Consider the following 23,450-nt stretch of genomic DNA (forward strand, 5'->3'; position numbering starts at 1 on the left):
TCAGCTCAACCCTCTCGATCATATTTATTGAAAACTTACTGTGTGCACGGCACTGCCCTATCTACCTCACCTCGCTAATTTCCTATGACAACCCAGCCCACACTCTTTGCTCCTCTAACACCATCCTGCTTACTGTACCTCGATCTCATCTGTATCAATTAATATTTCTTGAGTGCTTTTACTGGGTGTAGAGCACTGAACTAAGCACTTGAGAGTGTACCATAGAGTTGAGTGATACGATCCCTGATCGTATATGCTAGTGGGGGAGATAGACATTAAAAGAAATTACAGACAGGGTAATAATAACAATAATAATAATAGCGACATTTGTTAAGTGGTTACTATGTGCCAAGCACTGTTCTAAGCACTGGAGTAGATACAAGGTAATCAGGTTGTCCCACGTGGGGCTCACAGTCTTAATTCCCATTTTACAGATGAGGTAACTGAGGCACAGAGAAGATAAGTGGCTTGCCCAAGGTCACACAGCAGACGAGTGAGGAGTCGGAATTAGAACTCACGTCCTCTGGCTCCCAAGCCCATGCTCTTGCCACTAGGCCATGCTAGTGTGCAACAGAGCACACTATAAGGATATTCTCTACATAAGTGCTGGGGGGATGGGATGAGCATCAAGGTGCTTAGGGGTATGGACCTAAGTGCACAGGAGATGCAGAAGAGAGGAAGAATGGGGTGGGGAGATGAGAGGTTAGTTGAGGAAGACTTCGTGGAGGAGGTGAGGTTTTAGTAGGGTTTTGAAGATGGGGAAGTGGTGGTTTGTGGGAGATGAAGGGGGAGGGAGTTTCAGGTAGGAGGGAGTGAGAGAGGGGTTAGTGGTGAGAGAGAAGAGATTGAGGAAAAGTGAGTAGGTTGGCATTAGAGGAACGAACCATTCCCTGGTCAGCAGTTCAACATAGAGAGAATAAAGATCTCTGGGGGAATGGAATGTCTTACTATAGGTTTGCTCAACTAGAATTCTTTTTGTTAGAACACTAGAGATCTGATGCCTTTCCGAAATGAAATCAGACTCTGATCGATGCTTCAGGGGAATTCCACCTTCAAGTCTGTATTCACATTCCAAATCTAGTCATTGTGAAAGCACACCCATATGAGGGACTGCTACTGCAGAACTTTGGTAAGCTATTATGCCTGGACTATTCAATACTATACTTGCTGTTACAAAATATGTAGTAATCTCCTCTTTTTAGGACAAATATTCCAAACGCAAATTAGATGTACCAACTGAAAATATTACATGTTCATGAAGAAATGAAAGTTTTGTAAATGGAAGGAAATGGCAAAACGACTAAATCCGCTACAAGAAACTAATATTCAGCATTCCAAAGTGAATTAAAAACAGATCAATCATGGGAAATAAACCTCTCGTGGAAAGAAAAAAAAAACAGCCCCAGGATGTTTTACTTCAGATATTTTACGTTCAAATTAATGAACAGGTAAACAGCATATCAAGTAATAAATATTAAAGGGTGTGTTGCAGAACATTATAATGGTGATAAAGGGGTAAAAAAACCCCCAACATACATTCCAAATTCATTATTTTTGTATGCAATAACTAGGGAAAGCAGAAAGGTTTAGTCTGTTGGAAATGATTTAATGATAGCCTGCCACATGGCAGAAAGCCTGGGAGTAAAGAATCTTCCCCCGCTTCATGTGACTATGTCATTCCACTGGCCCCAGAAGACAAAGGCAAAAATCTGATTGAAAAGTGTGCTCAGCACAGTGTTTAATACCACTGACTGGTTGAACGAGTGTGCTGTTCCACACCAGACACTATAGAGACTTTCTCCATACCCCTTGGAGTTAGTAACTCACTGTTGGCACACCAGGTTCACCACTGCCTGAACTCTACTGACTGACCCTCTAAGCACTAGAAGCATTTTTTATTTCTGGGTGATACTATGGCCGTCTCTGCAGGTGCAGCCCTATGACTATTTCTACCAAACTCCAGTCAAACTTTCCTGGACCTCCACACGTCACCGAATACCTGCCCCTCCTGGAGGGTAACATTACTATGAGAGCCAAAGCAAAGCTAATGAGAGAGAGTGAAAGGGCCTTAAGATCCCTAGAATGTCATGAAAACCAGGCGCCTTCATGTAGGGGAGAAAGAGTTGGCCAAAGGTGGAGTTTTTGATAGGCCCATGTTGCAGAGAGAAATGCACGATAGCTTACGTAGAAATCCAGAAACGGGGCTGAAATGCTAATGGTGGTTCATTCACTTCCACAAGTGCCTTCCCTTTTCCTAGCCTTCTGATCAGCTCCCAGTTTCCCAAATGGTGAAACCAACAAGCAAAAACCTCAATTCACTGTCACCACAGGGCACTTAAGGGAATGTGCTGTGGTCAACTGACTAGCCTCTTCAGAGACCAGTAACAACAACTCTGCGCTACCAGAATTTGGAAGAATACAATCAAGTACTTTCAAACATGGTTGAAAGGAGTCATTCCAGGCCTCGGGAATTCTGCATTATATTTAAAAGACAGATCACCTTAAGTAAAGAATATAACTTTAACACAACTTACCGTTCTCATGACTTGGCCTGCAGTGGATGTACTTTGGCATAAAAGAGGTTCGTTATATTAGTTGAGCAGAGGGAACCTGTATCTTTGCCTATTACTAATACATCACAACAGGATGTAAAAAAGAAAAACTCTCCTTCTGACCCTGTACCAGGTGTGCCAGGCTTTTAAGCTGGGAGCACATTTGGGGGAAATACCCCCTCTCAATCAATCAGTCGACAATCAGTCACAGTTACTGAGCACTTACTATGTGCACAGCACAGTACTACATGTTTGGGAGAGTACGACAACAAAATTAGCAGACATGTTCCCTGACCATAATGAGTTTACAGTCTTGAGGGGGAGACAGACACTAATATGAATAATTTATAATATATAATTTAAAGATATATACATAAGTGTTTTGGTGTTGGGGCGAATATCAAATGTCCGAAGATCACAGATTGAAGTACACAGACGACTTAGGAGAGCGGGCAGGGGAAAAGAGGGCTTAATCGGGGAAGGCCTCTTGGAGATGTGACCTCAGTCATATCTCAATCCTGCTTACTACTTTTAAGTACACACTTTGCCGTAGCAATCAAAATAACAAATTAGGAGGCAACCTGAAATAAAAAATCTAGAATCCCTGGCCAAAGATAATCTAAAAACAGTTGGAAAAATGAATATGCACCGAATTTGGAATTAGAGTCAGCTTCCTGATTTTAGTCCTAAAAGGTGTGAATTTAATGATTTCCCTGCTTCTCTTACATAATACTAGTAGTAATAGTATTTGTTGGGTTGGCTGATATATGGAGTTTGGGGTAAGGGAAACATGAGAAGAAAAGAATAGAAGGGCAGCAGCAAAAGAGTAAATAAAGTGCCAAGGGCAGGATGATGGAATCAGAACCATTTGCTATGTCTAATCTGATGATTTTATATCTACCTTAGCACTTAGTACTAAGTGCTTGGCACAGAGTAAGCACTCAATAAATACCACAATTATGTTGACTATTAGCCACTGGCAGCAAGATACAAGCAAAAGGATAATTGGGCTGGAGGAGAACAAGATGCTTCAAATCATCTCCAATAAAGGTGAAATCACAACCACAAAAGAGAGAAATTAAAACCAGCAATTTGAAAGGACAGGAGAATGGAAAAGATCCTCTACTCTCCCTGGGCGCTCAGATAACGGGAATTTTCTGATCACCAAGGTCACGTCAGATGAATTAGCAATGACCCTTTGGAGGGACTGTGCCAAAATCTCAGCCAGAAAATATCCCAAAATATTCAGATGCACCTCAGAAATGCACCAGGCCACCAAGAAGTGACCCTGGAGAAAGGGAAATCTGCCACTGGGGCGGGCATAGGATAGTGGAGAGTTAAAGGTGGTGGTGGTGGGGTGCCCTGAGGAACAATGTGGTGCCTCCTGACCCTATTTCGCAGAGGGGCCATTAATTGGGGCCCCAGAGTAGAATACACTGTAGGCAGCGAATGTGCCTATCAGCTTTGTTATACTGTACTCTCCCAAGCACTTAGTAAAGTGCGCCCTCAATAAATACTGACTGATTGACTGAATAGCTCCAGAAGCCCTGTCCCCTATAAATGACATTGCTTTGGACACAATTTGTTGGCTCTTCCTTTGGGCAACTACAATGGGGTGCAGGGCAGGGGTGTTGTGGATATAATACCAGATAGTTTTATTAATAATTCAATTAACTTCAAAGTCTGACTCTAGGTGGCTACTTTGGTTCCTCCGTTAGTTCACAGCTGGCCTGTAGTAAGGCTGCTTGGTCCTCTGAGGGGCAGTCAGAATCGATTTCAATTTAAGTCTGATAGTCTGGGTTTGAAGGGAGAAATCAGGTAACTTTTTGGAGGGGCATCAACTCAGGTAATTTTATTTCTTTTCCAGCGCAAGGACAAACTTAACATGGTTTGGTTATGCATTTTTATTTCAGGTCAGGACCATGTTACTTCCAAGAATAGGCTCTGATGAGGAGCAAAAAAAATAAGGTGGGATCCCCAAGGTTCAGTGCTTGGTCCCCTTCTGTTCTCGATCTACACACACTCCCTTGGTGACCTCATTCGCTCCCACGGCTTCAACTATCATCTCTACGCTAATGACACCCAGATCTACATCTCTGCCCCTGCTCTCTCCCCCTCGCTCCAGCCTCGCATCTCCTCCTGCCTTCAGGACATCTCCATCTGGATGTCTGCCCGCCAACTAAAACTCAACATGTCCAAGACTGAACTCCTTGTCTTCCCTCCCAAACCCTGCCTTCTCCCTGACTTTCCCATCTCTGTTGACGGCACTACCATCCTTCCCGTCTCACAAGCCCGCAACCTTGGTGTCATACTGGACTCGGCTCTCTCATTCACCCCTCACATCCAAGCCGTCACCAAAACCTGCCGGTCTCAGCTCCACAACATTGCCAAGATCCGCCCTTTCCTCTCCATCCAAACCGCTACCCTGCTCGTTCAAGCTCTCATCCTATCCCGTCTGGACTACTGCATCAGCCTTCTCTCTGATCTCCCATCCTCGTGTCTCTCCCCACTTCAATCCATACTTCATGCTGCTGCCCGGATTGTCTTTGTCCAGAAACGCTCTGGGCATGTTACTCCCCTCCTCAAAAATCTCCAGTGGCTACCAATCAATCTGCGCATCAGGCAGAAACTCCTCACCCTGAGCTTCAAGGCTCTTCATCACCTCGCCCCCTCCTACCTCACCTCCCTTCTCCCCTTCTACAGCCCAGCCCGCACCCTCCGCTCCTCTGCCGCTAATCTCCTCACTGTGTCTCATTCTCGCCTGTCCCGCCATCGACCCCCGGCCCACGTCATCCCCTGGGCCTGGAATGCCCTCCCTCTGCCCATCCGCCAAGCTAGCTCTCTTCCTCCCTTCAAGGTCCTACTGAGAGCTCACCTCCTCCAGGAGGCCTTCCCAGACTGAGCCCCTTCCTTCCTCTTCCCCTCGTCCCCCTCTCCATCCCATCTTACCTCCTTCCCTTCCCCACAGCACCTGTATATATGTATATATGTTTGCACATATTTATTACTCTATTTATTTATTTTACTTGTACATATCTATTCGATTTATTTTATTTTGTTAGTATGTTTGGTTTTGTTCTCTGTCTCCCCCTTTTAGACTGTGAGCCCACTGTTGGGTAGGGACTTTCTCTATATGTTGCCAACTTGTACTTCCCAAGCGCTTAGTACAGTGCTCTGCAGACAGTAAGCGCTCAATAAATACGATTGATGATGATGATGATGATGATGATGATCCCTGCCTTTGAGGAGTCTGCAATCTCATGGAACCCCAATCGGAGTTCATACTGACTGGAGAGAAGTGCCAAAAACATTTCAAAGAAAACATAAACCAATAATTTTATAAGAAGTTAATTAACATATTAAATGACCAATTTACCTTTTTACAAACTTTCTCAAAGTTAATGTCTTCCGCAAGAGCAGATTTAGTAACTTCATCAGGTTTTACCTCCTGTAAAAGAAACAAAAATAGATGAGTGCTAAGGTAAGCACTAAGTCAATAACTTATTGTTTTGTCTAAATCAAATACAGAAAACTTGAATACACTCAAATGTATATGGAAGATAATCTCTTATGCTACTAGAAACTCAGTTTCACAAATATTTTAACCATTAAAGAGTCTGAAATATAAAATGTTTACTGGATTTTTTTTTTAAAGAGAAACCCAATGAAAGAAGGCTGGAAAAACCTTAGAATCAAAGAGGAAGCATACTTAACTGAAGTAATAACAATTATGATATCAACTAGAGGCATCATCTTTACTACAGAGTATGTTACACAAGCAGAGTGGCTTGCACTTTATCTGTAGCATCATTTAGGCAACTACACAGATGACTGGAAAATTTAAATGTTGTAGCAGGATATTTTGCCAGTGTCATTTTTTGTCCACTTGATGCCAGGGCAGCAAATCCCTGAGGGTGAGGGGGAATCATTGTCCTCATGAGATTCGTGGGCAGCTGGAGTTAGCCCACCCCACTACTTAAAATTAGAAAGGACCCCAAAGTGGCACTGATATATTGGTGACACCTTTTTTTTTCCTTTCATGGCATTTGTTACTTGCTTACTATGTGCCAGGCACTGTACTAAGCACTGGGGTAGATACAACTTAATCAGGTTGGACACAGTCCCTGTCCCACAAAGGGCTCACAGTCTTAAATCCCATTTTAACGATGCAGTAACTGAGGCACAGAAGTGAAGTGACTTGCCCAAGGTCACACAGCAGACAGGTGGCAGAGTGGGGATTAGAACCTAGGTCCTTCTGACTCACAGGCCTTTGCCACAATACCTGCTGGGTTTTCCACAGACTCACCTGAACCCCAGGGACAAGTCAGAGCCCCTTCTCGCTTCCCACCATCAGGGAGGGCAAGTTGTATGCTCACCACACCCCTCACCCCCCCCACCTCCCCCCAAAAAAGCCTGGGGAAGCTCCAGGACTAGTCTTCGGGCTCCTAAGTTGCTGCAGTGGTTTGCGTCTGACAGGGCCGGGCTACAGAGCTGCCATGCCGCTTCCAGGTCCTGAGCTATCAATCCAGCGAACAGTGAAGTACTCTCTTTTCTGTCTTCTCCCACACTCATCCTCTTTCTCTCCTTCACTCACGGGCTTTTGTTTCGTCCACCCCAATCTCTTGACTCACAGTATAAATCGGTACTGTCTCTGGTTAAGGAGGGAAACTGTGTACTAGGAACTGAAACATTCCCACCAGGGGTCAATAATCCAGGAGGCACAGGCCCATTTCCTCGGGAGTTGGGGGCAAACCAAGGCAGCTCTGATGGGAGAGAGGCCAAAAATAAGGCTGAGCTTTGGATTTAATATTAGGAATCCAAGCACTGCTTCACATTTTTCAAACTGAAATCAGACCTCTGCCACAGATGGTGTCTGCATTCTCAGTGGTCTAACTCTAGTTCCAAAGAGCCTGAAGGTGCCAAGAAGAGTTTGGTTTCCTGATAGCTGTGTTCACCTGGTTGACTGGGAAAGATGTGCTCGAGATATTTTTCTAAAAAGGATGATCTGATGTAGCAGATGTATGGACTCTGGGCCCAGCAGAGCTTGAAAAAGAAACTCCAGTGATCACCTTTGTGATCCGAACCTACGAGATACTATGCAGCTGGGAATCTCATTATAGTTTCAAGGAAATTACAAGAAGAAAGCTATTCCAAGGAACTGATCTGCCAGATGCTACTTCTATAAAGTTGTTCTTTCATGACACTGCCAAGTGATTTTTCCAAAGAAAATATCAAATGAGTATTAGAATAAAAATGGAGTTTATGCCCCTACAATCCAAATTGTGGGGTAGAGTTCCACATTTATTTTTGAATGCAAAAATGCTAGTAATACTTTTGATGAAAGTTTTACAATATAGAGAGGTCAGCTGGTTATTGTTTTACAGCTCTGAGCAACTTTGCCACAAACTTTGCCCATCTTTTACGGGAACTCAAGGATTTGGGGGGAGACAGAAATGGAAGTAGCTTCAAGGAAAATGCAAAGCGATAGGATTCCAAACTTGTGGGAAACATGTACCTCAGCAAGCCATGAATTATAGGAAGTAATAAATAATACGAAACCACTGGCATTTACTGATGCTGAACTACTGTGCTAAGGGAATTGTACCAAGCACTTGGGAGGGCGTAATGGAGGTAAAAGACAGAATCCCTGTCCTAGCTCCAAGATTCCACAAAGAGTCAACAGGATTCAAAATACACCAGTATGGTATACCAAAAAGAAACTACTGTCTCTGTTAAAAACAACAACAACAACAAAAAAAAACATCCTACCTCTCTGTTTAGAATATCTCTGACTGACCCAGGACATTTTTATTACTATTTACTAAATATTAGCATATGGCTACAGTGTGACTAGTCTGCTATAGGAATTTTTTTATGGTATTTGTTAAGTGCTATGTGCCAGGCACTGTACTAAGGACTGGGGTAGATACAAACTGATTAGGTTGGACACAGTCCTTGGCCCACATGGGGCTCTCAGTCTTAATCCCCATTTTACAGCTGAAGGTAACTGAGGCCCAGAGAAGTGAAGTGACTTTCCCAAGGTCATACAACAGACAAGTGGTGGAGCTGGGATTAGAACCCAGGTCCTACTACTAGGTCTGTGCTCTATCCACTGGAGATAATTCTGTAACAGGAATCTGAGATGTGCAGTCTAACAGAGCTGGAATTGATTGGCTGCAAAAATCAGTACTTAACATTGCAATGTTGCACCAGTTACAAAGCCCCAGGTTCTCATACTCTAAACTGGAAGGCAAATGATAATAATCATTATAATTGTAATGGTATTTGTTAAGCACTTGTATGTCAGGGACAATGCTATGCACTCAGGTAGATAATAATAATAATAATAATAATGGTATTTGTTCAGTGCTTATTACATACCAAGCACTGCAGTAAGTGTTGGGGTAGATATAAGATCATCAGGTTGGACACAGTCCCTGTCCCATGTGGGACTCACAGTATAAATAGGAGAGAGTAGGATTTGATCTCCAGTTGACAGACAGGGAACCAGACACAGGTCCAATGTCACACAGCAGGCAAGTAACTAGGATTAGAACCCAGGCCCTCTAACTCCCAGTCCCATGCTCTTTCCACTAGGCCACTCTGCTTCACTTTAGGATATTAGATCCATGTTATCGGTGCACAGTATACTGATGACTGGCTCTAGTCAGCTTTACTCTACCTGTATCCAATGTCACCTAAGAGAAGCCTAAATCAATGATTTAGTCTCTACCCAGTGCCATTCTGTGGCCTCCAGATGACACGAGAACATACTGAATATCTGAAAACAGAATTAAACATTATGGCTGGCCTTTGTGCTTTCCGTACCTTGGTTCCATTGTAAACCCCAAGAACAGTAGCAATGATTCTTACCCTGCAGTTCAATTGAGGAAGAGGGATCTATTTGACTTTTTCCCCATCCATCGCAGTATCAAACAGAAACTCCTTACCACTTGCTTTAAGGCGTTCAATTGGCTCTCTCCACTCTTTCCTTACCTTGGTGTTTTATAGAATGTAAGCTCCTTGTGGGGAAGGTACATGCTTCCTGACTCTTTCCCACAGTAAGCATGCAATAAATAACAATGATTGATTGACCTCCCTTCTACAACCCCATCTGCACACTTTGCTCCTCTAACACCAACCTCACTGAACCTCGATCTTGCCTTTCTCATCGCCAACCCCTTGCCCACATAATCCCCCTGACTTGGAACTCCTTCTCCCTTCACATCTGACAGACCACCTCTTCCCTTACCCATCTTCAATGCCCTACTAAAATCACACCTACTCCAAGAGGCCTTCCAGGACTAGGCCTTCACTTCCCTAAGTGACAAGTTGTCTATGCACTTGGGTCTGTTCTTAAGCCCCCTCCCCTAGCCCTACAGTTCTTGTGCACATATCCATCTGTAATTTATTTTAATGTCTGTCACCTCCTCTAGACTGTAAACTCCTTGTGGGCAAGGATCATCTATACCTATTTTTTTCCCACTGTATGCTCCCAAGTGCTTAGTACAGCACTTCACAGACATAAGTGTTCAGTAAATACTGCTGATTGACTATAATCGGATGGCTTTGAGTGAGAGCCTTTCTACAGAAGACGGAAGCTCAAAGTTAAATTCCTAATTACTCAAAAGTGCTTTCTTGACAAAAGCAGATTCTAATTCTGTATTTTTTTACTTGCCTTCCAGTTCTGCCATCACTTAAAAAACAGTACTTCATTGGCCTTCCAAACCACCCAGAATATTGTAAAATAGACATGAACATAGACCACAAATCATCCTATTCTTCCACTCTGATGCCAAACCAATAGTGCTACTCCATCAACCCCCAAATCCATTAATAAATCCAGAGCGTCAACTGATTTACTGAGAGTCTGTGTGCAAAACACTAAATTAGCAGACATGATCCCTGCCCTCCAAGGAGCTTTTCATCTGAAGCATCACAACAGGACTTTCCAAACAACAGGACCAGAAGGTTTCTATCAGCAAGAAAATGCTTTTGAGTAAATTTATCAGTAATAGTAATTTTCAATAAACTTTCTCCTGTGATTTAATACCATGAGAATGATCTAAAGAAATTATACTCTTGTCTGATTTCAAATAGTGATTTCTGAAGGTAGACTGCAGCACTGAAACCAGGAGGTTGAGACTGTCCACTGGCAATCGGCTATCAGTTAAGAAAATTAGCTTCCAGATTCTGCACTTTCATCCAGGGTGTTTGAAAAGTTGGAATGCATTAGGACCTACTCTGTAACAGTCCCTAGTTATTTTCATAGTGCAAATTAAATCGGCCCGCTAATTTATTCCTGGTACAAAAGCATTTAAAGTGAACATGTAACCTTCAACCAAGGAATGGACCAAATCATCCAAAATCCAGAGGAAGGGTTTAGGCTGCAAACTTTCTAAACCTGTCTTACATAGCACAACTGAAGAAGAGTGAAGTAACCAATACAAAGGAGACAGAGATTTGCCTTGATAAGGCCCGAGGGAACCAGGCACCTTTATAGGGTTGTCTTACCATTATCATCATCTGCATTTACTGCTGTGCACACAGCACAAGGCACTAAGGCTGATGAAATGATATGTTAAGGAGATGGGGATTAGTCTCAGAACGCCTGTGAAGGAGGTGGCTTCTTAGGAGGATTTTGAAGGTGGGGAGGGGCATGGGATGGTTCAGTGGATCTGAGGAGGGAGAGAGTTCCATGCAGGAGGAAGTAATTCATATGGAAATTTTACAGCTTTAAAATGCAAGAGCTCTTCCATAGTCAACCTGCCTCTAGCCATAAAGCATCAAGTGAACCCCCTCCCCCCCCCGAAATATTAAAGGAGAGCTAAGGCCCAAGCAACTCAACATTCAAGCCATCTGCATCCTAGGAGATATTGACAATCGATCAATGATATTTATTTAGTGTTTACTGTGGGAGAGCACAATACAACAGAGTTGGTAAACACATTCCCTGCCCACAAGGAGCTCACAGTCTAGAGGGGGAGACAAGAGATAGGGTACAGGAATACAGGACGCAGGTGGAGAAGCTCGACCTGATGTGAGGGACCTAAGTTCAGTAGAAGGAGAAGGGGAAGATATTGATAGTAGTAGGACACTCCCCAGGTCTCCTCTGCATTATTTTTCCTTGCCAATTTGAAAAAAAAAAAACTAAAACAAAAAAAAACTGATGAACTTTCAGAAGAGAATGGGAGTTGTTCTGGTTCAGCACAGATGTAAACTTGAAGATAATACTGAACAATTGTGCAAGTAACTCCAGCTTTCCTAGGAAGAAAATTCTGGCTGTGAAGCTCAGAAGGCTGGCCCCACCCACCGATATTTCTGGTATAGAAAAACAACACCCTGTTGAAGACCCCTCCGAGGAGAAATGTTCTTTTCCATGGATACCCAAACCCTCACTTGGTGACATCAGCAGGAGTCCAAACAATACCAGGGTGAGTGGGGCTAGGAAAGTGGGGAGAAACTCCCACAGCCACTGGGAGAAATGGCAGCAACAAAATTCCTTGTATGGAGATCAGTGGGAACCTATGTAGAGAGCTGAAGTGTGCCTGCCTCCTGGGTTCTGGAGGGTGAATTACCAGGTGCATAATAATAATAGCATTTATTTAGTGCTTACTATGTGCAAAGCACTGTTCTAAGTGCTGGGGAGGTTACAAGGTGATCAGGTTGTCCCATGGGGGCTCATGGTCTTAATCCCCATTTTACAGATGAGGTAACTGAGGCACAGAAAAGTTAAGTGACTTGTCAAAGGTCATACAGCAGACAAGTGGCAGAGCTGGGATTAGAACCCATGTCCAGGTGCATCTACACCTTTATTACCCATTTCTAAATGAACTTGCCCCCCCATTTCAACACCTTCCAAGATCCATTCACTGTTTATTGCTAGTTGTATAAATAAATACAATATAAGGGGGTTTGTATCTGGGAGTAAGGTATTAAACAGTATATATCTCAGAGTTGACTGCAACCTGGGTTAAGGTATCAAACAACGCTGGACCAGGACTGTGTCTACTTGGAGTGTAGTTTCTCTACTCCAGGGCTAAGCACAGTACGTGGCCCAGAGTAAAGTACTAAATTCCAAAATCATTATCTATCTCCAGGGAGTGTCCACTGTGAGTTGGCTGTAACCTGGGGTAGACATGTATAGTGCTCTGCATACAGTAGATGTTCGATATTGAATGAACCAACGGAACAGTTAATACTCATGATCGGTCTGACACACTGAAGTATGGAAACGTTGTTTGTCCTTTCCAGAGCAATACAGAACCAAAGACCCGTGCCTTACCTATTTTCTCACCAATAATGAATTGTTAGCTCAGTAGACAATAGAGGTTTTTCTTTTTGGTATACTCTCCTAAAATAGGTCTCTGAGTTCATTCAGCTGAGAATTTCAAATTTCTTGTATTTTAAGGCAATACTGGCACTTTCAGAATTACAAAGGCCAATAAATTGAGATAGGTGAAAGGTCAGATTAAGCTAATAACATAGGCAGAACTGAAGGTCAGTAGTTGGTGAAAGGTGAAAGTACGCAAAAAAACCCACCCTAAAACATTTCACTACTAGGAAACAAGGTTGGTTTGGCTGAGCAATTTCATTTTGACAGCTTCAGGTTAATGGCAATATAATGATGCTTACCTGTTTTAAAAACAAAATGTAGTCCCAAGTTACAGTTTTACAAATGAGAGCTTTTATTTAGGGTCAGGTTTTTGCTGGCAACCATTTTAAGCATTACTAAATGTCTACAAGTACCTCTGTCTCACTTTAGTTCCAAGTGTAATTCAATGTCAAAAGTCAGTCTTTATTTTCATAAAAAAAATAGGGGTTCCATGTACACTGATCAAGTACCAATTATTTTTATGAGCACGTAAATCATGATGGTTAGTTTAGGGGAAGGTTAACAATCATCCCTATATTTTACAATAGTTCAGGGACATTTTTTCCCCGCTCCAGAGGTGATATTAAACTGGGTAAAGAACGCATAAGGTCGACATCTTCACCTTTTTGGTCACATCAGAGACCCAACTCCTAGGTCAGAAACAGCTTCTAAGCCGAAGCGCAAAACAGATCATTAATGCCAAGAGAGGAAAATGAATACAGCTATCTTATTTGAGCCATTGTACATTATCCACATTTTACTTGGCAAGTGGAGACAACATTTCTGCCATGTTTAGATACTAATTTAACATTTCAGGAGGTATTCACCTAAGTGCCAGCAATGACATCAGCCTAAGCGGGACTGCATTCTAAACAGGAGAACATTTTAAACCTTGGCATGCTTTGGAATCAATTAGGTTTGATAAGTTGTTTCATTCTGGAAGTTCCCATCTGAATCAATAGCTACACTTGGTGGGGGGGAAACCTCCTGTCTTCACTCAGTAATCCAAACATCTGTTAAAAACCATATAATTTTGTGGCACTTTTAAAGTAGTTGTGTACAAGTGTGTACCATTGTGTTCCGGAGTTGCAGCGCCCTCCGACGTGCATGTTAGGAAAAAAAGTGTCCAGAGGGCAAAAACCAAGCTGCTGGCAAGAATGAACGGGTCAAGACCCTACTGTTCAATACTTAAAAAAAAAATATTCCAGTGAGCAGCTTTAGTCCTGGAAGGGCAACTCGACAGGGATGATTTACAAGTTTGTTTTTCCATGGGCCAACCTCTAATAGTAAAAATCCCACTAAAACAATCAAACTCCACATGGAACTTTAGACTTTTCCCCAGAAAACAGGAGAAGCTGATGAATCATTGGTTTTGGTGTATGAGACATCAAATGCCTGGAATCCACTGACCGCTTTCCTGAGACTGCTCTGATAGCTTCCCCAGTAGTGAATTGAAAGAGACATTAGGTCGGGGAAAGATCGTTGAGGGTTTGAGTAAAACAAGGGAGGCACCGAGTTGGAAGGAAAATACCAACTAACTGATCTCATTGCAAAATGTACTTTCCCCTAAACTCAACTCTGTTGATTTCCTTTTGGTCTGTCTTGGCTACTCACAAAACACAACCCATTTCAACAGCATCTCCCGGCAGTAAGAAACAGGCTCCCATCTGAACTAGGTTTCAGAGTGAAAGATAAGAAACTGCCACAACTCCTTCTCAGCCTTGGCAAGAGGGGGAATCATGGACCTGGGCTGTTTTCAAATACTTCTAGGTGGCTCCTGCTAAGGAGTGCTGGGAAAAAATTTTCTCTCAAAGCATACTCAGCCTCATCAATTTAAGGGCCCAAGTGAATACAGTATTTTGGCACTTAGCTGCCAGACATTATTTCAAAATAGAAAATTTGCTTTCTTAAGATCCAGACAATTTATATGCTCAGAAAAGTATTCCTGCCATATTTATTATGCTTCAGCAGGAAGGAGCCAACATTTTTCTATGAGGAATAAGTGATAATGTCTTTTCATACTTTGCTGGAAAAACAACCCCAATTCCCTTTTGTGATATGCTTCGTTCAACCAATGTCAACCAGTAGTATTTACTTGAATGCCTACTATGTGAGGGTTCTGAACGAAGCACTTGGGAGAGCACAGCAGAATTAGCAGATGTGATCCCTCAAGGAGTTTACAAACTGGCAGGAGAAACACTCTGAAATATGTTATAGATAGGAAGCAGTACAAATATATAAGATATGTATGCAAGTAACAATTTGTTAATTCACTTGTTTAGTCTCTGTGTTCATTACTGATGTCAGAACACTCGATGCTTAAGTCAATACTGTTGGTACTGACTGATGCTGATCATACTGTTTACAAGTCCACTTGTATGTCTGTTATACTGTACTCTGCTCTGTACACAGCAAGCACTCAAATACGATCAACTGATACAAGTCTCACTGTGAATATGGGGCATCCGATGTTATTTTGCTTCCCAAGAATCAGCATCTTGATATTTACTCCCAGTACTATGGTAGAGCTTTTTTCCCTGGGGTCCATCTGAAATGCACATCAGCTAATAGGAAGGGTTTATAACAATCCCTCTCCAAATGCTATACTCAGCAGAGCTGGGTTGTGGTATGAATGGCTTTCATGCTAGTGCTTGGCTATTCTGGGTAAGTGGGCCTTGTCATTTGATGCTAAATAGGGGCTACGGATAAAGTGGCTGAAAGGTAGTTATAATACCTATGGGGGGTCATGGTCACAGCGTGGCTCAGTTGAAAGAGCACAGGCTTGGGAGTCAGAGGTCATGGGTTCTAATCCCAGCTATGCCACTTGTCAGCTGTGTGAGTTTGGGCAAGTCACAACTTCTCCAGGCCTCAGTTACCTCATCTGTAAAATGGGAATTAAGACTGTGAGCCCCACGCAGGACAACCTGATTACCTTGTATCTATCTCAGCGCTTGGAACAGTGCTTGACACATTGTAAGCGCTTAACAAATGCCATTATTATTATTATTATTGTTAATAAATAAAATTAGATAGGCCCTCTACTCTGTGACATAACTTGGTTCGGGAAAACTATGCTGCTCTCGTGCCAATCCATCGGTAGTATTTATTGTGCTCCTACTGTGTGCAGAGCCCTGTATGAGGCGCTCGGAAGAATACGATAACAATAATTGTGGTATTTGCTAAGTGCTTACTATGTGCCAAACACTATATTAAGCACCAGGGTAGATCCAAGATCATCAGGTTGGACACAGTCCCTGTCCCACACAGGACTCACAATTTAAGGGGAATGAAGAACAGCTATTTAATCCCCATTTTACAGTTTGGGAAACTGAGGGCCACAGAAGTTAAGTCACACAGCAGTAATAGGCAAAGCCAGGATTAGAACCCAAGTCCTGTGACTCCCAGAACTGGACCATGCTCCTTCCAATAGGTCATGCAGTTGGAAGAAATGATCTCTGTTCTTAAGGATTATTTTTTTTACAGCAGGAAGGCAGACACAAATTACAGACAGGGGTATAGCAGGGTTTGTAAGACAAGTCCATAAATACTAGGGGCTATTCTAACAAGTGCAAAGGTTCAAGACAGAAGTTGGGGGATACAAGGTGGGAAGATTAGAGATTACTCTGATAGGCCTTCGGAAAGAAATGTGATCTCCGAAGGATTTGGAAGATGGGGAGAACACTGATTTGTCATGTATGAGGGAGGAAGGAGTTTCAGATGTTAGGGTGGGGGGAAGGGGAGCAGCAGAAAAGTCGGGACATGAGCAAGAGGTCGGCAGCAAGGGAGACAAAAAAGAGACACACTCGGTGAATAGGTTAGCTCGAAGAGAATGAAACTTGTGAGCCGTTGTGGAGTGGGAGAGAAGAGTGGCTGAGTAGATGGAAGAACAGACAGGGTGCTTTAAGACAATTAATGAGAAATTTCTGCATGATGAACAGAGGAAATATTGGAGGTTTTAGAGGAGTGGGGATATATGTGGACAATGACAGTGAAATGAAATATGGACTAGAGAGGGGATAGAATAACCCAGCACACACACTTCACTTCTCTAATGCCAATTTACTCACTGTACTTCAAACTCATCTGTTTCGATGCCTTGCTCACATCCTGCCTCTGACCTGGAACTCACTCTTGCAATCAGATTTATTGAGCACTTTCTGTGTGTAGAGCACTGTACTAATTGCTTGGGAGAGTACAATCTCTCTCTCCTTCAAAGGCTTATTAAAATCACATCTCCTCTAAGAGACTTTCCCTGATTAAACCCTCATTGACTCTACTTCCTTCTGCGTCATTCTGGCACTTAGATTTGTACCTTTTCTTCACCCTACCCTCAGCCCCATAGCACTTATGTAGATATCCATAATTTTTTTACATTAATGACTCTCTCCCCCTCTAGACTGTAAGCTCCTTGTGGGCAGGGAAAGTGTCTTCCAACTGCTATATTGTACACACATCCGTAATCTGATCTATATTAATGTCTGTCTCTCCTTCTAGACTGCAAGAACACTGTGGGCAGGGAATGTATCTGTTATACTGTACTCTCCCATGTGCTTAGTACAGGGCTCTGCACACAGTAAGTGCTCAATAAATACAAGTAATTCCCAGCAGTCATAGGTGTATAAACCCATCAGCCATCTCTAGCACTTATGGGTTTATTTTCCCCCATCCTCTGCACTTTTGTATGTATTTTTATTCAGTTGCTCTTATGCTGACCATTCTACTTGCGGAGATCATGGCTACTAACTCTGTTGTACTTTCCCAAGTGCCTAGTACAGTGCTCTGCACAGAGTAAGCACTTATGTAACACCACCACCACCACCACCACTACTACTACTACAACTATAATAAATATTGTCACTGTTAGTGGCTAGAGGATTGCATTTTAGAGGCAGTAGGCTAAACAAAGATGTACTCTACAGGTGAAAAATCAGAGATGAAAATGCCTCTTCAAATAAGCTGGTCGCCCTCATTTTTGGGGTGACCTAGCCAATACCCTGCTACTGCAAGATTCAATTGGTTTGTTGTTTTTTTTTTTTGAATCGTTACAGTCTAGTTCTAAAGTAGTCAAGCCGGGGAGAGGAGAGAGGGTTGAAGACTAGGAAGAGAGGGTTTATCTCTTTATACAACTTCCACCGGGAACAGGTTGCACTGACTCAGAGGCTTCTGAACTTGACTTGTGAAGGTTCTAACTAAACAGGAATCCATTTTGAGAGACCAAGGCATAGCCCTCTCAAGGCTCCCACATGAAACAACATTCAGAAACAGATCATCAGCCTGGAATTTCAATCTGCTCTTTGACATGCAGTCCAATCCTTTGATTAGGCTGAATTCCTGAAACACTTCGTCTGCTCGCTTTCAGGTTGGCCTTAAAGGTCTTCCCTGCAAGCCTCACAGCTGAACCCTTACCACGGCAGAGCGGCGAAGTTCTCAAAGGGTCCGTCTGTCTAAAGCAGGCATTACACCAAGAGGTGCAGCAGGTAGATTCATAACCTACTCACTTCAGTTTAAACTCTGTTTTCGAATCAACCACATCTCCCACTAGAAAACAAGGGCCAATGGGAGATTTCAGCTGTTGGTGAAGCAGCAGAATGCCATTGCTATTAACTGAGTCATACCACACACACCTAATTATTGAATGGAGACCTGGAGCTAGAATTACTTAAATCTGGATGAACCTCTGAACTTCAAAGCTGGATTGATGTGCAAACAGAGCTGAGGGGGGAGGAAAGGAGAGGGGTTGAGGAAACAATGTTCTGACTCTTTTATGGAATCTTTTTTGTTGTTTTCTTTTTTTCCTTTTTAACTTTTTTTTGGGGGGAAACTTGTGCTTGAAAGTTTGGCTGGACATTTTCTACTGGTTCTGCAAGCACTAAATTTTTTGACTATTTTCAAAAATATGGGAAGCAATCATTACTACTGTCAATACTGAATAATATGGTGCTAGAAGAGGCAAATATTACAACATATTTTGTTGGAAGTTCATGCCAAGAAGCAGAACTCCCTAGAGAAAAAATAGTAATAAGAACAGTGAGTAATTGTGCTTGCATAATTCATTTTCTTCAACTGGGATGTCTCCCACATCACGAGGGACTAAACAATAAAGTAGCTACTATTTCAGTGGCTTTTACTTTTGGAATTTTTTTTTTTTTTTTACCTCTACTTCCTTCACAATGAGCCCAATCAGAAGCTTTCACTCATCAGGCAATGCAAAAACCGGTTCATTTTACATCAACAGCTTGTGTGGACCTAGGCACACATTTCAAGATCCTTTGTGTCAAAAATAAGTTTAATGACACCCTAATTCAAGGGATTGTGTGGCTCAGTCAAGGTGTTCAAGATGCCATGGAGAGAAAACGCTGAGGTATTTTTATACAAAGCCACATTCACCTCTGATCTTCTGGCTAGTCCGGTCCATGTCGACTCATCCTCCCCCATTCCTAACTTATAATAATAATAGCATTTATTAAGTGCTTACTATGTGCAAAGCACTGTTCTATCTGCTTCTCACAATCTGAATACAGTTGGTGGTTCATTCATCAGTAAGCTCGCTGCGGGCAGGGAATGTGTCTGTTGTATTGTACTCTCCTAAGTGCTTAGTACAGTGCTCTGCACACAGTAAGCACTCGGTAAATAAAATTGAATGAACCAGTATTTCGGCTTCAATGCACTGCTTTCTTTTGCTTCTCTTGCTTCTCTTTAGAGAAGCAGCGTGGCTCAGTGGAAAGAGCACAGGCTTGGGAGTCAGAGGTCGTGGGTTCTAATCCCAGCTCTGCCACCTGTGTGCTCTGTGTCTTTGGGCAAGTCCCTTAACTTCTCTGTGCTTCAGTTACCTCACCTGTAAAATGGGGATTAAGACTGTGAGCCCCACATGGGACAACCTGATCACCTTGTAACCTTCCAGTGCTTACAACAGTGCTTTGCACATAGTAAGCGCTTAATAAATACCATAATTATTATTATTATTTTGCCCCATCTCAAATTCCACCTCATTTCCTGCTATTTTCATTTTCACTTTTAAACTGTGTGCAACTGAACCCGTTGCTGGGTAGGGACTGTCTCTATATGTTGCCGACTTGTACTTCCCAAGCGCTTAGTACAGTGCTCTGCACACAGTAAGTGCTCAATAAATATGATTGAATGAATGAATCTTTTATCTACCCCCGCAGTCAGTACAGTGCTTGGCACATAGTAATCACTTAACAAGTACTATAATAATAATGGTAATTATAATAATTACTATTATACTGAGCACATTTTATGATTGAATCTGTCACCATGCAATTACTTTAACTTCTTCCTTATGCACAGGATCCCTGAATTCTTTATTCACCTGAGGGACATACTGACCGTTCGTATGTGATTACTCAAGGAAGTATGATTTTATCCTTGGCTATTTGAAATCTAAGCAATGTAAACTTCCTTTGTACAACATTCTTGGCTCTTAAAATTCACTAGCCCCAAAAAGGGCATTTTACAAATATGATGAAAATCTGGGCAACAACTCTTGTCACAATTCACCCACCCCTCCCTCACCGCAACCCATAATCTGAATCTATGGATTGGGTCCAAATTTGACATTTTCCCACATTCTTTCAAACTGTAACTTGAATGCATATGCATTCCCAATCCAACTCAGTTGCAGAATCTGCAGAATTATAACAAATTCAATACAATTTTAAATTTATTATTATAAAAGTGACACAAAGATTATTCAGGAAATAAACATTGGTTGACCTCAACTCAAGGTATAAAGAGAGCAATCAGTCCAGCAAATAGGGAAATGAACAGGAAAAAATGAAAAGGTGATAAAGGGGCCTTTTATCACTGAGCAACTCACCTTGCTAAATTCTTGGCTTCAAGACCCACTGCTTCACAAATTAGTGATAACACTTTTAATTAATCTACAATTTCAATTTATTGAAGCATTAATTCACTGGACACCCTTTGAAGTTTGGGAGGCAGTGTGATCTACTGAAGTAGTTAATTCTCATATTGCAAACGGAAAAAGTAAATAATCAACAAATGATACTTAGAGCCCCCTGTGTGCAAACACTGTGCTAAACACTTAAAGAGTACCCCTTCCAATCTGGCTTCCATCGCCTTAACTCCACAGAAACCGCCCTCTCCAAGGTCACCAATGAACTCATCTTCTAGACTGTGAGCCCGCTGTTGGGTAGGGACCGCCGCTATATGTTGCCAACTTGTACTTCCCAAGCAGTTAGTACAGTGCTCTGCACACAATAAGCGCTCAATAAATACGATTGAATGAATGAATGAATTCCTTCTTGCCAAATCCAACGGCCTCTACTCCATCATGGACCTCGCAGCTGCCTATACTGTCGACCACCTCCTTCCCCTGGAGACATTATCCAATCTCAGCTTCACTGACACCACCCTATCCTGGTTCTCCTCATATCTCTCAGTCTCTTTCGCGGGCTCCTCCTCTGCCTCCCACCCCCTAACTGTGGGGGTCCCTCAAGGTTCAGTTCTGGGTCCTCTTCTATCTATATGTTGATATATTTACAAGTACTGGGGGTGAGCATCAATAGAGAAGTACTACAGGGAGCCAGTGGATTGACGTGACTTTGGATGGAGGGCTCAATCAGGGAAGGTTTCCTGGAGGAAGGAGGATTGTAATCAAGCAATCAATCAATGGTAGTTATTAAGTACTTTGTTCAGACCACTATACTAAGCACCTGGGAGAGTACAATGCTGTAGAGTACAATATGATCCCAGGCCAAGGGGCTTACAGTCTACTGGGGAATACAGATATTAAAATAAATTGCAGGCAGAAGCAACTGAATATAAGTGCATAAGTGTTGTGGGGGTGGGAGTACCGAAGTACTTAGGGGATGAGACTAAGTGCATGGTAGGGGTAGGAGGAAGGGAAAAAATGGCAGGGAAATGAGAGCTTCGTAAGGGAAGGCTGCTTGGAGTAGATGACTTCAGTAGGGCTTTGAAGATGGGGAGAGTGCTGGTCTGTCAGATACGTACAGGGAGGGAGTTCTAGGCAAGGGGTTGATGGTGGGTGGGACGAGAATGAGGGACAATGAGTATGTTGGTTTTAGGGTAGCGAAGTGTGTGGGCTGGGTTTTAGCAGGAGAGAAGCGAAGATATGAAAGGGGGGAAAAAAGCTGAATTAGTGCCTGGAATCTGATGGTAAAGAGTTTCTGGTTGAAGTGAAGATGGTACGTAACCACTGGAAGAACTTGAGTGGGGAAATGTGCACAGAATAACTTGTTTAGAAAGACAATCTGGAGACAGATATGTCAGTGAGGAAACTGATGCAATTGTCAAGATGGGATGTGACAAGCGCCCAAACCAGTGTGGTAACAGTTTGGGTGGAGAGGAAGGAGCAAATTCTGGAGATGTTGTGCAGACAGAATACACACTGTTTAGTGATTGATTGAATATGCAGACTACATGAGAAAGATGAGTCAAGGATAATGCCATGGATGCAGGCTTGTGAGACAGCAAGGATGGTGGTGATGTCTACAGTGATGGGAAAGTTGGGGGTGAGGAGAGAGTTTCAGAAAGAAGATGAGAAGTTCAGTTTGGGACATGTTGAGTTTGAGGTAACGGTGAGACATCCAGGTAGAGATGTCCCGAAGGCAGGTGGAAATCAATCGGGGGTATTTATTGAGTGCATATTGTGTGCAGACCGCTGTACTAAACACTTTGGAGAGTACAACAGAATTGGTAGACATTTTCCCTGTCCACATGGAGCTTACAGTCTAGAGAAAATGAGAGAGATTACAGATGGGGGAGCGGTCTGGGCTGGGGATGTAGATTTGGGCAGGGAAAGATGGTAGTTGAAGCCATGACAGTGAATAAGCTCTCCTCGGGAGAACTAGTGGAAAATGGAGAGGGACCCAGAATGGAGATTTAGGAGGGCTTCGAAGACTGGCCGATTTGAAGGGAGGAGGAGTTACTATTAGGGTATTCACTACTATTATGGCATTTGCCAGGCACTTACTATGTGCCAAGCACTGTGGATACAAGATAATCAGGCCAGGCACAGTCCCTGTCCCACATGGGGTTTGCAAGTCTAAGTAGGAGGGAAGACAGGTAGAGGGAATGGCATGAGCAAGAGGTGGGAGAGATGAGAGTGAGAGACAGTTAAGAGCCAAGCTGGAGAGCACTGAAGAATCTGAGCTGGGGAGTAGTGGACGAAGGGCAGGGATTGTCTCTCTCTTTCTGTATTGTACCTTCCAAGCACTTAGTACAGTGCTCTCTGCACAGTAAGTGCTCAATAAATACGATTGAATGAATGAATGAAAAGCCTGGAAATCAAAGCAAAGATTTGGTGCTTACTTTGTCAAAAGATTCTAACACAGATAGCTACCCTACTGTTTTGAGATGCTATTTCTAAAGGGAAGTGGAAGGCCCAACGGATGCTTTTGCCTTCTGTCTGCCAACTATTCAAGTGTTAACAGAAATGTGCGCAATACGGAGTCCTATTTGACAGCTGACTACTGCTCTGGGTTAGCAAGGAGGAGTGCTGATTTTCCCCTCATCCTGGT

General features: G+C 42.8%; 1 protein-coding gene across 1 annotated transcript in view; it reads right to left on the bottom strand.

The window, feature by feature from the left end:
• SRFBP1 (serum response factor binding protein 1) overlaps positions 1–23,450 on the bottom strand; it is a 105,417-nt gene that overhangs the window by 39,856 nt on the left and 42,111 nt on the right. Inside the window, exon 4 of the mRNA XM_038769765.1 lies at positions 5,929–6,000. Within this exon, the coding sequence (XP_038625693.1) occupies positions 5,929–6,000 (72 nt within the window). The remainder of the gene's footprint in view (positions 1–5,928; positions 6,001–23,450) is intronic.

This window comes from Tachyglossus aculeatus, chromosome X4, assembly GCF_015852505.1.
Source record: "Tachyglossus aculeatus isolate mTacAcu1 chromosome X4, mTacAcu1.pri, whole genome shotgun sequence".
NCBI classification, from domain to species: domain Eukaryota; kingdom Metazoa; phylum Chordata; class Mammalia; order Monotremata; family Tachyglossidae; genus Tachyglossus; species Tachyglossus aculeatus.